The sequence below is a fragment of the Anomaloglossus baeobatrachus genome, chromosome 6, assembly GCF_048569485.1.
Source record: "Anomaloglossus baeobatrachus isolate aAnoBae1 chromosome 6, aAnoBae1.hap1, whole genome shotgun sequence".
NCBI lineage: Eukaryota > Metazoa > Chordata > Amphibia > Anura > Aromobatidae > Anomaloglossus > Anomaloglossus baeobatrachus.
Genome location: NC_134358.1, coordinates 562658343 through 562673088, shown reverse-complemented (window position 1 = coordinate 562673088; position 14746 = coordinate 562658343). Strand labels below are relative to the sequence as shown.

Genomic DNA, 14746 nt, shown 5'->3' with positions numbered 1-14746 from the left:
AGTGCTGACCCCACTAAATACCGCAGTTGTCCATTTGTATTTTATGCTTACACTGCATAGGTCGCTATTTTTGGCTATATGCCCTCTTAGATGGCGACACATCAGCAGCAGGAAAGCAGGGGTGCTAAGGCACAGGCTTTCTATGCTGCTTGTATTGCATGTACTGAAGTGTTCATGTGTATTATGCTTGTATGCTATACACTGCACTGTACGGTCGCTAGTCTTGGCTATTTTCGCCTAGAATGACTAGACTACAGCAGCAGAAAAGCAAAGGTGCTGAGGCACAGGTTTTTTCTATGCTGCTTGTATTGCAGGGGTTGCAGTGTTCATTTGTACTTATGCTTGTATGCTATACATTGCACTGTATGGTCGCTATTCTGGGCTATATTCCCCTAGATGGCTAGTCTACAGCAGCAGGAAAGCAGGGGTGCCAAGGCACAGGCTTTCTAGGCTGCTTGTATTGCATGTGCTGCAGTGTTCATTTGTACTTTATGCTTGTATACTATACATTGCACTGTACGGTCGCCATTCTTGGCTCTATATCCTAGATGGCTAGTCGGCAGCAGCATATAAGCAACACAGGCTTTCGATGCTGTTTTTACTGCATGTGATACTGTTCCACGGCACTGAACCCCATTGTGTGCAATGCTCCCCTGTAGCACTTGGTCAGCCGGGGTCTCTACTAGACGTGGCCAAAGGAACCGCCTGTTAACCCTGTCCAAGGACAGGGACGGAGTTGCAATGGGATAGAGACTTGCAGTCTGGACAGGCCATGGGCAATCTGGATCAGTGCTCCCTGGCCACCCTCATTTGGAATAAAATCGGTGCTCCGGGGGGGGTCCCAGGAGGCTCTCTGTATGATGAGGCAGACGTAGCTCATCAGGACTTTGATCCTGACACCGCTCTCAATCCGGATACACCGGATGGTGACGCCATAAGGAATGATCCTATAGCGTCCATCAATGGAATGTTGGATCTTTCTCCCTCAGCTCCCCCAGCGGAGGAGTCAGCTCACAGCAGGAGAAGTCCCATTTCAGTAGCTCAAACGTATATTGAGTATTTTTCTGGCCACGCTGACTTCAGAGAAGCAGTCCAGGAACACCACGCTTACCAGATAAGCGTTTTTCTCCAAACGTATTAAGGATACACGTTATCCCTTTCCCCCTGACGTGGTCAAGCGCTGGACCCAGGGTCCAAAGGTGGATTCTCCAATCTCCAGGCTTGCGGCTAGAGCCATAGTTGCAGTGGAGATGGGACTTCACTTAAAGATGCCATTGTCTGACAGATGGACTCTTGGTTGAAATCTGTCTATGAGGCTATCGGCGTGTCGGTTGCTCCGGCATTCACAGCCGTATGGGCACCCTAAGCTTCAGCTGTTCTTGCGCAGCTGGTCTTGAGCATATGTACATCTGTGCCGCAGGGGCGTCCGTAACCTCGCAATGTCTGCATTGCGACTTACCCTATTAATGCTGTCCTGGAAGGACAGTCGAGGTTTCGGTCCTTCCCAAACTCGGGCAGGTCCCAATTGTCCTCGTCCAAAAGGGCTGAAAAGCCTCAGAGGGGCTCAGCTTCCGGCCGGGCTCAATCACGCCCAAGGAAGGCAGACGGAGAAACCGCTACCAAGGCGGTCTCCTCATGACTCTCAGCTCTCTCATCTCTCCGCATCCGCGGTTGATGGCAGACTCGCTCGCCTTTGGCGACATTTAGCTGCCACAGGTCACAGACCGGTGGGTGAGGGACATTGTGCCCACGTGCACAGGACAGAGTTCTGTTCTCGTCCTCCGACTCGATTCTTCAGACCGTCCCCACCTCCCCACCGAGCCGATGCTCTTCTGCAGGCAGAAGGAGTGGTAATCCCTGTTCCTCTTCAGGAACAAGACGCGGTTTTCCTCCAATCTGGTTGTGGTGCCAAAAAAGGATGGCTTTTTCCGTTCCGTGCTGGACCTAAAACTGCTCAACAAGCACGTGGAGGCCAGGCGGTTCCGGATGAAACCCTCCGCTCCGTCATTGCCTCAATGTCTCAAGGAAATTTCCTAGCATCAATTGACATCAAAGATGCTTATCTCCACGTGCCGATTGCTACAGAGCACCAATGTTTTCTACGACCATCTTCAGTTCGTAGCCCTGCCATTCGGTCTGGCGACAGCCCCACGGGTGTTCACCAAGGTCATGGCGGCAAGGGTAGCAGTCTTGCACTCACAGGGACACTCTGTGATCCCTTACTTGGACGATCTACTTGGCAAGGCACCCTCTCAAGAGGCATGCCAACTCAGCCTGAATGTTGCGCTGGAGACTCTCCAGACGTTCGGGTGGATCATCAACTTCTCAAAGTCAAACCTGTCACCGACCCAATCACTAACGTATCTTGGCATGGAGTTTCATACTCTCTCAGCGATAGTGAAGCTTCCGCTGTACAAGCAGCGGTCACTACAGACTGGGGTGCAGACTCTCCTTCAAGGTCAGTCTTACTCCTTAAGCCGCCTCATGCACTTCCTCGGGAAGATGGTGGCGGCAATGGAAGCGGTTCCGTTTACGCAGTTTCATCTGCGTCCACTTCAATGGGACATTCTCCGCCAATGGGACGGGAAGTCAACATCCCTGAACAGGAAAGTATCCCTTTCACAGACGGCCAAGGACTCTCTGCAATGGTGGCTTCTTCCCACCTCATTATCACAGGGAAGATCCTTCCTACCACCGTCTTGGGCGGTGGTCACGACAGACGCGAGTCTGTCAGGGTGGGGAGCAGTTTTTCTCCACCACAGGGCTCAGGGTACGTGGACTCAGCAGGAGTCCACCCTTCAGATCAATGTTCTGGAAATCAGAGCAGTGTATCTTGCCCTACTAGCCTTCCAGCAGTGGCTGGAAGGAAGGCAGATCCGAATTCAGTCGGACAACTCCACAGCGGTGGCATACATCAACCACCAAGGGGGGACACGCAGTCGGCAAGCCTTCCAGGCAGTCCGGCGGATTCTGATGTGGGTGGAAGCCACGGCCTCCACCATATCCGCAGTTCACATCCCCGGCGTAGAAAATTGGGAAGCAGACTTCCTCAGTCGCCAGGGCATGGACGCAGGGGAATGGTCCTTTCACCCGGACGTGTTTCAGGAAATCTGTCGCCGATGGGGAAGGCCGGACGTCGACCTAATGGCGTCCCGGCACAACAACAAGGTCCCAACCTTCATGGCACGGTCTCGCGATCAAAGAGCTCTGGCGGCAGACGCCCTAGTGCAAGATTGGTCGCAGTTCCGGCTCCCTTATGTGTTTCCACCTCTGGCACTCTTGCTCAGAGTGCTACGCAAGATCAGATCCGATTGCAGCCGCGTCATACTCGTCGCCCCAGACTGGCCGAGGAGGGCGTGGTATCCGGATCTGTGGCATCTCACGGTCGGCCAACCGTGGGCACTACCAGACCGTCCAGACTTGCTGTCCCAAGGGCCGTTTTTTCCATCGGAATTCTGCGGCCCTGAACCTGACTGTGTGGCCATTGAGTCCTGGATCCTAGCGTCTTCAGGATTATCCCAAGGGGTCGTTGCCACCATGAGACAGGCTAGGAAGCCCACGTCCGCTAAAATCTACCACAGAACGTGGACGATATTCTTATCCTGGTGCTCTGCTCAGGGAGTGTCTCCCTGGCCATTTGCATTGCCTACCTTTCTATCTTTCCTGCAATCTGGGTTAGAAAAAGGTTTGTCGCTCGGCTCCCTTAAAAGGTCAAGTCTCGGCGCTATCCGTATTTTTTCAGAGGCGTTTGGCACGCCTTCCTAAGGTGCGCACGTTCCTACAGGGGGTTTGCCATATCGGACCCCCGTACAAGCGGCCGTTAGATCCATGGGATCTGAACAGGGTACTAGTTGCCCTCCAGAAGCCGCCCTTCGAGCCTCTGAGGGAGGTTCCACTTTCTAGACTACAGAAAGTGGCTTTTCTGGTAGCGATCACATCTCTTCGGAGAGTGTCTGAGCTGGCAGTGCTGTCATCTAAGGCTCCCTTCCTGGTCTTCCACCAGGACAAGGTAGTGCTGCGCCCCATTCAGGAGTTTCTCCCGAAGGTGGTATCCTCTTTTCATCTTAATCAGGATATCTCTTTGCCTTCGTTTTGTCCTCATGCAGTTCATCGGTATGAGAAGGATTTACATTTGTTAGATCTGGTGAGAGCACTCAGAATCTACATTCCCCGCACGGCGCCCTTGCGCCGTCCGGATGCACTCTTTGTCCTTGTCGCTGGTAAGCGCAAAGGGTCGCAGGCTTCTAAGGCCACCCTGGCTCGATGGATCAAAGAACCAATTCTTGAAGCCTACCGTTCTGCTGGGCTTCCGGTTCCATCAGGGCTGAAGGCCCATTCTACCAGAGCCGTGGGTGCGTCCTGGGCATTGCGACACCAGGCTACGGCTCAACAGGTGTGCCAGGCAGCTACCTGGTCGAGTCTGCACACTTTCACCAAACATTATCAGGTGCATACCTATGCTTCGGCGGACGCCAGCCTAGGTAGAAGAGTCCTGCTGGCGGCAGTTGCCTCCCTATAGGGGAGGGCTGTCTTGCAGCTCTATCATGAGGTATTCTTTACCCACCCAGGGACAGCTTTTGGACGTCCCAATCGTCTGGGTCTCCCAATGGAGCGCCGAAGAAGAAGGGAATTTTGTTACTTACCGTAAATTCCTTTTCTTCTAGCTCCTATTGGGAGACCCAGCACCCGCCCTGTTGTCCTTCGGGATTTTTGGGTTTTTTTCGGGTACACATGTTGTTCATGTTGAACGGTTTTTCAGTTCTCCGATGTTACTCGGAGTGAATTTGTTTAAACCAGTTATGGGCTTTCCTCCTTCTTGCTTTGGCACTAAAACTGGTGAGCCAGTGATCCCACTGGGGGTGTATAGCCAGAAGGGGAGGGGCCTTACACTTTTTAGTGTAATGCTTTGTGTGGCCTCCGGAGGCAGTAGCTATACACCCAATCGTCTGGGTCTCCCAATAGGAGCTAGAAGAAAAGGAATTTACGGTAAGTAACAAAATTCCCTTCTTTGTGCTGTGTTTTTCCAGACAACAGATGCACTAATGGTACAGAAATTTCTGCAACCAAATACTCCACGTGCGCACATACCCTAAAGCACAGCTTGACCCACCCAGGTTTGGACAACAGAAAATAGGAAAAAAATATCAATATTAAAACTACCATGGTGATATAAAGATGTGGAGGGGTAATGTCACTAACGTTGGGGGTCTGCAGTTGTGCTCATTTCTTGGTGCTCTAGAGAAGAAGAATGTATAACCGTATTTTTCGGACTATAAGACGCACTTTTTTCCCCAAAAAATTTGGGGGGAAAGTGGAGGGTTCGTCTTATAGTCTGATGGCTGCGGGGAAGGGGGGTGCAGTGGTGGTGGAGCGTGTCATCAGAGGCAGGAGAAGGAAGCGTGGGACCGCTCATTTCATATGTACGTGTGGCGCCCCTGTGGTTAGGCGCTACAGGGGAATGCAGCACCTTAACAGCAAGGTGCAGTGCTCTTTGGTCACAGGTGAAAGAGAGAGGAAATGCAGAGTCTTATATTAGATTGAGTAACATTGACTCAGCAGCCCCTACCTCCATATTCCTGGGTCTGTTTATACAGTAGGTCCATAGGGGGGTGGAGCCTAGCTGAGCGTGAGACGCAACGTGGTTGTCAGGACGACTGGGTGACAGTTAGTCAAGTAAGGAGTGACAAGAAGAGACGAGAGTAAATTGATGACTGAAAGAAGGGCTAGAAATAACATAGGCCCAACGTCCTGAGCGAGGGTAGCCCAAAAGAAAAGAAAGGCACAGGAAAAGGGGTAACCCAGACGGAAGGGGGACGCTTTAGGTCTGGCGAGAGCCGGCTGAAGAGTTCAGGTCGACACCGGTATAACGGGACCGAGGAGGTTTGTCAGGTTTATCCCCAAACCATTGACCGTTAACCTGGGATCCTAAATAAGAGGAGGCCCGGTACCCATCAAGAGTCTGACTACTAACCCCAAGCTGAGTCCACGACGCTGTTGCGGGATAGATAAACAAACCGTGCAGCATCAGACCCCTGGGAAAACCAGTGACGAGACTAACGAGTGGGTTAAAGAGGGAGTCACAGAGCCCTCAGAGCAGAGACCGAGAAAGAGACATAGTAAGGTTACCTCAGAGAGAGACTCTGTCATCAAATCTCCTCTGAAACTTGTGACCATCGGCCTTCTGGTAACCGAACTGTTTCTGTGTACTGTGCAAAACAAACTAGATGCTAGTAAAAAGGACTGGTTTGAGCTGATGTGGACTCGGCGTGTCATCTCTCCGCCGTTCTACAGGACCCCTCAGAGAAGAAGGCAGCCATCACCGCTCGGTCGCTTCCCTCCTGGTCAGTGACCCTCCGCCCTGAGGTAAGAAATCTCCACCTGTGGGGAGCTGAGAGATCTTAAGCTGCCGTCACCATCGCCTCAGAGGCCGGCCGCGGGCAGCGCTGGTGTATCCCGCTTACCAGACACCACAGGTGGCGTCACGTATATCCCCAAAATCATCCCTGTACCCCATTCCACAGCCACAGAGTGAGCGCCCAGGGCACGAAGCCGGGACCGACCACCTGTGATAACGCCATCGAGAGTAAAGTATCCGTAGTCCCGGCGCCAGAGTAACCCCCTACCGAAAACCCTGATGGTCGACTCACATGCATCCAGACGTAAATCATCTCCCAGCCCCGAAGCCGGCGCTGACAGGTGGGCGGGATGATGGGCGGGGGATGCGCGCATAGTAAAGAGCCAGCCGGCTGATGTGTGTGCAGAGCGGTGCGCACAGCGATGACGTCATTGTTGTGCGCACGGCTCCACACAGATCAGCGGCGCTGCTGCTGGCACAGACAGGAAGACGAGAGAAGCTGCGTGGAGCGAGGAAAAAGAGAATTTTGTTTACTTACCGTAAATTCTTTTTCTTATAGTTCCGACATGGGAGACCCAGACCATGGGTGTATAACTTCTGCCTCCGGAGGACACACAAAGTACTACACTAAAAGTGTAGCTCCTCCCTCCGAGCATATACACCCCCCGGATGACAAATCCAACCAGTTTAGTGCAAAAGCTGAAGGAGGACATCCACCCATAAGTAGAGGAAGAGTAAAAAATCCGGTAACCGGAACCTCTGTCTACAACAACTGCCAACAGGCAACAGGGAGGGTGCTGGGTCTCCCATGTCGGAACTATAAGAAAAAGAATTTACGGTAAGTAAACAAAATTCTCTTTTTCTTCATCGTTCCTTATGGGAGACCCAGACCATGGGACATTCCAAAGCAGTCCATGGGTGGGAAATAAACAGAAACTGAGAAGTAGGCAAAACCTAACTTCACAAATGGGCGACAGCCGCCCGAAGGATGCGTCTGCCCAAGCTCGCATCTGCCGAAGCATGAGCATGCACTTGGTAGTGCCTCGAAAAGGTGTGCAGACTAGACCAAGTGGCAGCCTGACAGACCTGCTGAGCCGTAGCCTGGTGCCTGAAAGCCCAAGAGGCACCGACAGCTCCGGTCGAGTGCGCCTTGAACCCCAGCGGGGGAGGCACCTGAGAACATTGGTAGGCATCTGATATGGCCGACATAATCCAACGAGCTAGGGTCGGTTTAGAAGCCGAGAGACCCTTGCGCTGATCTGTGGTCAGCACAAAAAGAGAGGTGCACCGCCTAAGAACGGCGGTGCGTGACACATAGATCCGGAGCGTCCGCACCAAATCTAAAGCATTGCAACGCTTTCTCAAAGCAATGCACAGGGCCCGAACAAAGGGAAGACAATGAAATGTCCTGGTTAAGGTGGAAAGGAGATACCACCTTAGGGAGAAAACCCCGGAGTCGGACGGAGAACCACCTTGTCTTGGTGAAAAAACCAAAAAGGGTGACTCCGAAGAGAGCACAGTCAAATCAGAGACTCTCTTGAGAGAAGTTAAGCCCACCAGAAAGGCCACTTTATGTGAAAGACGAAACAATGAAACCTCCCTAAGAGGCTGAAAGGGGGGTTTCAGTAAGACCGTGAAGACCAGATTAAGGTCCCAGGGATCCAGAGGCCGCCGGTAAGGCGGAATGATGTAAGATGCGCCCTGCATGAAGGTGCGCACCTGGGCCAGTCGGGCGATACGCCTCTGGAACAACACTGATAGAGCCGAGACCTGTCCCTTGAGGGAATTGAGGGAGAGTCCTAGCTGCAGACCGGACTGTAGAAAGGACAGGATGGTCGGCAAGGAAAAAGGCTAAGGAGCATGGCCGGAAGAGCGACACCAGGACAGGAAAATTCTCCAAGTCCTGTGGTAAATCCTGGCCGAGGAAGACTTCCGAGCCTGAGTCATAGTGGAGATGACCTCGGAAGGAATGCCTGAAGCCGTAAGGATCCAGGACCCAAGAGTCACGCCGTCAATCTGAGAGCCACAGAATTCTGGCGGAAAAACGGACCTTGTGAGAGAAGGTCTGGGCGGTCCGGGAGATGCCACGGCATTTCTACGGACAGACGGAGCAGGTCTGGGAACCAAGCTCGCTTGGGCCGGTCTGGGGTGATGAGTATGACCCGACGGCCCTCCATTCTGATCTTGCGCAGGACTCTGGGCAAGAGGGGAAAAACACGTAGGTCAGACGGAACTGGGACCAATCCTGAACCAGCGCGTCCGCCGCCAAGGCCTGAGGATCGTGGGAGCGAGCCACGTAAACCGGAACCTTGTTGTTGTGCCGGGATGCCATTAGATAACTTCCGGAGTGCCCCACTTGCGGCAGATTGGGAACACTGCCGGACGCAGGGCCCACTCGCCGCTGTCCACGGTTTGACGGCTGAGATAATCTGCCTCCCAGTGTTCTACGCCTGGGATGGGGACTGCGGAATGCGATGAATTTCCAACAGGGCTAGGCGGCTGCGAGTCCCCCCCTGGTGATTGATGTAGGCAACTGCTGTCGCGTTGTCTGACTGCACTCGAATGTGCTTGCCCACCGACCGGTGGTGAAAAGCTACGAGAGTTAGGAGCACAGCTCTGATTTCCAGCACATTGATCGAGAGGGCTGATTCGGACGGAGTCCAAGTGCCCTGTGCTCGGTGGTGGAGAAACACTGCTCCCCAGCCGGATAGACTGGCATCCGTGGTGAGAATTACCCGGGACGGGGCCAGAAAGGAGCGTCCCCGGAACAGAGAGAGGGGCCTTAGCCACCACTAAAGGGAGCTCCTAGTCTGTGGCGACAGAGCCACCAGCTTGTGCAAGGAAGAGGGCCGCTTGTCCCAACAGCGGAGAATGTCCAGCTGCAGGGGACGCAGATGGAACTGGCAAAGGGAACCGCTTCCATTGACGCCACCATCTGACCCAGCACCTGCATGAGGTGCCTGATGGAATGACGGGGGAGCCTCAGCAGAGAGCGAACCGCCAGATGGAGGGACTGCTGTTTGACTAAGGGCAGCTTCACAAGTGCCAGCAGAGTCTCGAATTGCATCCCTAGGTACGTAAGTTCCTGGGTCGGGGTCAGAGTGGACTTGTAGCGAGAGTGAGCGCGACACTCCGCTGACAGTCTGCACTGGATGAAGCCTTAACTAGAAGGTCGTCCCGGAAACGAATCACTGCCAACCCCTGGAGGTGCAGAACCGCAACCACTGCTGCCGTGTGAATACACGAGGGGCCGTGGCTAACCCGAAGGGGAGAGCCACGAATTGGAAATGTCCCTCTCCGATTACCAAACGTAGCCAACGCTGGTGTGAAACTGCGATTGGCACATGCAGATAGACATCTCTGATGTCGATGGCTGCTAAGAAATCTCCTAGGGTCATTGACTGATCGCAGAGACTCCATGCAAAAAAGCCGCACCTGAACATGCTTGTTGAGAAGCTTGAGATCCAGGTCGGAAGGCACCGTCCTTTTCGGGGACTAGGAAGAGATTTGAGTAGAAATCTCAGAACCGTTCCCAGTCGGGAACTGGTACAATTACTCCATTGGCCTGCAAGAATGCCCCGGCCTGAGAGAAGGCGGCGGCCTTGGAGCAGGGGGGAGGTGACAGAAAAAAAATCTGTTTGGCGGGCTGGATAGAATTCCATTCTGTAGCCGTGGGGATGGTATCTCACACCCACTGATCGAAGACGTGTTGGAACCACACGTCGCCCAAGCTTAAATTATCATCGGCTCTGTATTTTCGGGGCGGCCGGGACTCGAACTCGTGGAGCTGTGAGTTCATTGTTTCAAAGGCAGCAGCTTTACCACTGAGCTACTGCCTCTATTTGGGAGAGCCTGAAACCGACCAAGGCCGTTGCTGGCGCGGCCAGATAATCAAGAGGAGGCTGCCTTGGAGGCAGCAGCTCCTGCGGACTTCTGAGGACGCGGCTTCATGCGCCAGTTGGTTTACGGACCCTGGCTGAGTTAGTGGACGAGGCCTAGGGCTTAGAGGACGACCAGCTAGAGGGACGAAGGAACGAAACCTCGACTGGTTCCTGTCCTGGGGGTTTGTGGCATGGAAGTACTCTTCCTGCCAAAAGCTTCCTTAATAATTTCATCCAGCTGTTCCCGAATAGACTGGTCCCAGCAAAAGGGAGCCCAGCAAGGAACTTCGTAAGAAGCATCTGCCTTCCACTCTCGAAGCCACAGGAGCCTGCGGATAGCGAGGGAAGTAGCCGAGGCCACCGCAGTGCGGTGACAGTCTCCAGCATGGCAGACATGGCATAGGATGAAAAGACTAAAGCCTGGAAGTTAAGGCAACCATTTCGGGCATAGAGTCCCTGGTGAGGGAATGCATCTCCTCCAGAGAAGCAGAGATGGCTTTGAGAGCCCGCACTGCTGCAAAAGATGGGGAGAACGAGGCCCCTGCCGCCTCATATTTAGGTTTGGCCAGAAGGTCAACCTGGCGGACAGTGGGATCCTTAGAGAGGTGCCGTCAGCCTCTGATACAACTGTCCGGGCTGAAAGTCTAGACACCGGAGGGTCCACCCTTGGTGAATGAGCCCACTCCTTGACCACCTCTGGTGGAAGGGGGAAACAGTCATGAGAACCACGCTTTGGGAAGCGTCTGTCAGGACGGGCTCTGGGCTTGGTCACAGTGGCCTGAAAACTGGAGTGGTTAAGGAACACACTCCTTGTTCTCTTAAGGTATACTGATGCTTTTCTGCCAGAGGGGGTTGCTCCCCTGATACAGGCGGATTGAGGTCCAGTACAAATATAATGGACGCAATCAAATCATTAGCATCTGCGTCACCTTCGGACAGATCAATGGTACATGAAGTAGCGTCCGAGCCCCTAGTAAAGGCATCCCCCTCGTCCTGCAAGTCAGCTCGTGAATCAGAGCTGCGGGACAAGGAAGGAAGGGGAACCTGCGTCTCCGTTTTAGGAGGACGGGGTCTGAGACCAGATGAAGAATCCTCTGTGAGCCTTGCTGAGCAAGCCGTGGCAGCAGAAGCGCCCTGAGAAGGGGGCTGATGCATGGTCAGCAGAGTCCGGGACAGCTGTCCCCTGGAGAGAGGGATTCTACCCAAACCGGGGGTTCAGCCACCAGAGCCGGAACAGCCGGAGGGACCACTGATTAGCTTCCAGGCTGAGGGACCACTATGTTAGAGCAAGCATCACAATGTGGTTATGTGCTCGGTACAGGCAGTACGAGTCTACATGCAGTGCATATTAAGAACAGCCTTGCTCTGATGTGAGACATGCTGCAGAAGTGGGGGTTCTGTCCAGAATGACCCCCAGCAGAGAAGAAGCATCTGCCTTCCACTCTGTGTATAAGCAACTGCACAACCGGAGGTTGTGATTTGCCAGACTGTTTAACATAGAGACATCTCTGTGCCCTCTAGATCCCCCAGCCCAGGCCCCCATTTGTCACAATGTGGAATGCAGCATTGAGAACGCTGATAAAATGGCGCCGGAGCGAGGAGAGGGGGCGGGGCCTACTCTGAGAGCTGGATCCGGAGGGCAAATGAGGTATACAGGGGAGGGAATCTTTCCTCAGTGAGGAGCGTCCCCCCCTGTGCTCAACAGCCGCTGGGCGGAGCCACACTGTCCCACTGCACTGACTGACATGCAGGGGCACTGAAACCGAAAGTAGGCCGCAACTGAAGCCGGGGCCTCGATTTTTACATGCGGCCGACGAGCAGGCACCCTCGGCGCGGTTCTCAGGAAAAACCCAGAGAACCGGCCGGAAATCACAGCAAAGTTAACAAACACACTCCCCCCTCAATAAATGTACAAGGGACCCCTGAATAACGTCTCAATACTTAGCTTATGAGACGCAGGGCCATGTCCCTGGGGGGGGGGTAAACGCTCCGTCCGGCAGGATCCTGACAGGGCTGCGGATGGAGACCGGTCTCCTGCAAGCAGAGAGAACCGTGATGGCTCCCACTTCAAGCCAGAGCCCCAGGGGATGGTGAAGGAGCGCGGCATGTGAAGGCTCCAGCCTTGTAAAGTCAACCTTAACAGCACCGCCGACACAGTGGGGTGAGAAGGGACATGCCAGGAGTCCAGACTGGACCCGCTTTTCTTCCAAATCTTTGAAATCAAAAAATTAAAAATCAAAAATCAGAAAATGCATGTGTGTGTGTGACCTCCTGAACACAAAGCATTGAACTGGTTGGATTTGTCATCCGGGGGGTGTATATGCTCGGAGGGAGGAGCTACACTTTTAGTGTAGTACTTTGTGTGTCCTCCGGAGGCAGAAGCTATACACCCATGGTCTGGGTCTCCCATAAGGAACGATGAAGAAAGAGAAGTATAAACATTTATATTTTTATGTGTGCCACAGAATGCGGGCCATATACCAGGATGGGAGCACATACCAGGATGGGGGTATTTATCATGATGGGAGCACATACCAGGATGGGAGCACATTCCAGGATGGGGGTATTTATCATGATGGGAGCACATACCAGGATGGGAGCACATTCCAGGATGGGGGTATTTATCATGATGGGAGCACATACCAGGATGGGGGTATTTATCATGATGGGAGCACATACCAGGATGGGAGCACATTCCAGGAAGGGGGTATTTACCAGGATGGGGGTATTTATCATGATGGGAGCACATACCAGGATGGGGGTATTTATCATGATGGGAGCACATTCCAGGATGGGGGTACTTATCATGATGGGAGCACATACCAGGATGGGAGCACATTCCAGGATGGGGGTATTTATCAGGATGGGAGCACATACCAGGATGGGAGCACATTCCAGGAAGGGGGTATTTACCAGGATGGGGGTATTTATCATGATGGGAGCACATACCAGGATGGGGGTATTTATCATGATGGGAGCACATTCCAGGATGGGGGTATTTATCATGATGGGAGCACATTCCAGGATGGGGGTATTTATCAGGATGGGGGACATATATACAAGGATGGGTATCATATGCAAGGCAGGAGGATCATTACCAGGATGGGGTACCTTAGTGGAGAATTTTGAGACATTACCCCCATCACAGTGTCAGCAGCAGATCCTCGCCCCATAACAGTGCGTCATGACCACATTTTTTGCTTAAAATTGTGTTTTCCCATTTTCCTCCTCTAAAACCAGGGTGCGTCTTAAGGTTGCTTTACATGGTACGACAGATTGTGCGATTTCACAATCGATCGTACCCGCCCCCGTCCTTTTTGCGTCACGGGCAAATCTCTGCCCATGTCGCACAAAGTCGGTAACCCCCGTCACACATACTTACCTCTCGTGCGACCTCGCTGTGGGCGGCGAACGTCCACTTCCTGGAGTGGGAGGAACGTTCGGCGTCACAGTGACGTCACACGGCCGCCGGCCAATGGAAGCGGAGGGGCGGAGATGAGCGGGACGTAAACATCCCGCCTACCTCCTTCCTTCACATAGCCGGCGGCGGCGGCCGCGTGACGCAGGTGAGCTGCTGTTCATCGTTCCCGGGGTGTCACACGGAGCGACGTGTGCTACCCCGGAAACGATGAACAACTAAATTAAATGATATTATGGAACCTAGCGAGCAGTACACGACTCACGATTTGTGAGCGATACTGCGTCGCTAGGAGGTGTCACACAGGCCGGCATCGCCAGCGATGCCGGATGTGCGTCACAAAAACCGTGACCCCGACGATCTATCGCACGATAGATTGTCTGGTGTAAAGCAGCCTTTATAGTCCGAAAAATACGATATACCAAACTGGACAGTAGGGCTGTTTTGCAGGTTATTTTGATTGCGGGCACTGTGCTGCTGTTCTGTACACAGCATTGTGGTTGGGAGAATTTGTAACTCAGCGCTTCCCCAGTGGTGCAGACCCTCCATTCTCAGGATAGGTGGGGGTCCCAAAGATCAGTCCTCCATCCATCACAAAGTGATGGCATAAACTAGCAACACACCATCAATTTTTCCAGATAGGAATACCCCTTTAAATAAGTTGGCAAATTTCTAATATGCCGTAAACCTGTGTGCTTTCGTGCCAATCTCACTGCACGCTTTGCTGGTTATCCTTGCTGCGGAGATATCCAGATAGCCAAGTCTGGATGCAAAACAAATGTTCTAAACCCCTGACAGGAAGCGAAGTGATGAAAACGAAGAGTAATTGTTACAAAAAGTTTGTTAGAAAGAAGACAGACATTTACAATACCGGGAGCCGGTGAGTTTTATAGACAATCCTTATAGATCAATGAAAACCATAAATAATAATAACGCTGTAACTGGAAAACGAAGCTCGCCGTGCTCTTACCCATCGAGATGTGGCGCCGGTTTGGTGGTTCTGCTCCGACAATGGGAAAAAAAAAAAATAAAAAATTAGAACTGGTTACAAAAGTAAATGTGTCTTTTAGAAAGGTGAAATAATGAGGATTC

The 14746-nt window shown here is 52.9% G+C and overlaps 1 protein-coding gene across 3 annotated transcripts in view; it reads right to left on the bottom strand.

Moving 5' to 3' along the window:
* NKTR (natural killer cell triggering receptor) overlaps nt 1-14746 on the bottom strand; it is an 89730-nt gene that overhangs the window by 40620 nt on the left and 34364 nt on the right. For all 3 annotated transcript variants that reach the window (XM_075315737.1, XM_075315738.1, XM_075315740.1), the window contains one exon: nt 14625-14654. In XM_075315737.1, the coding sequence (XP_075171852.1) occupies nt 14625-14654 (30 nt within the window). The remainder of the gene's footprint in view (nt 1-14624; nt 14655-14746) is intronic.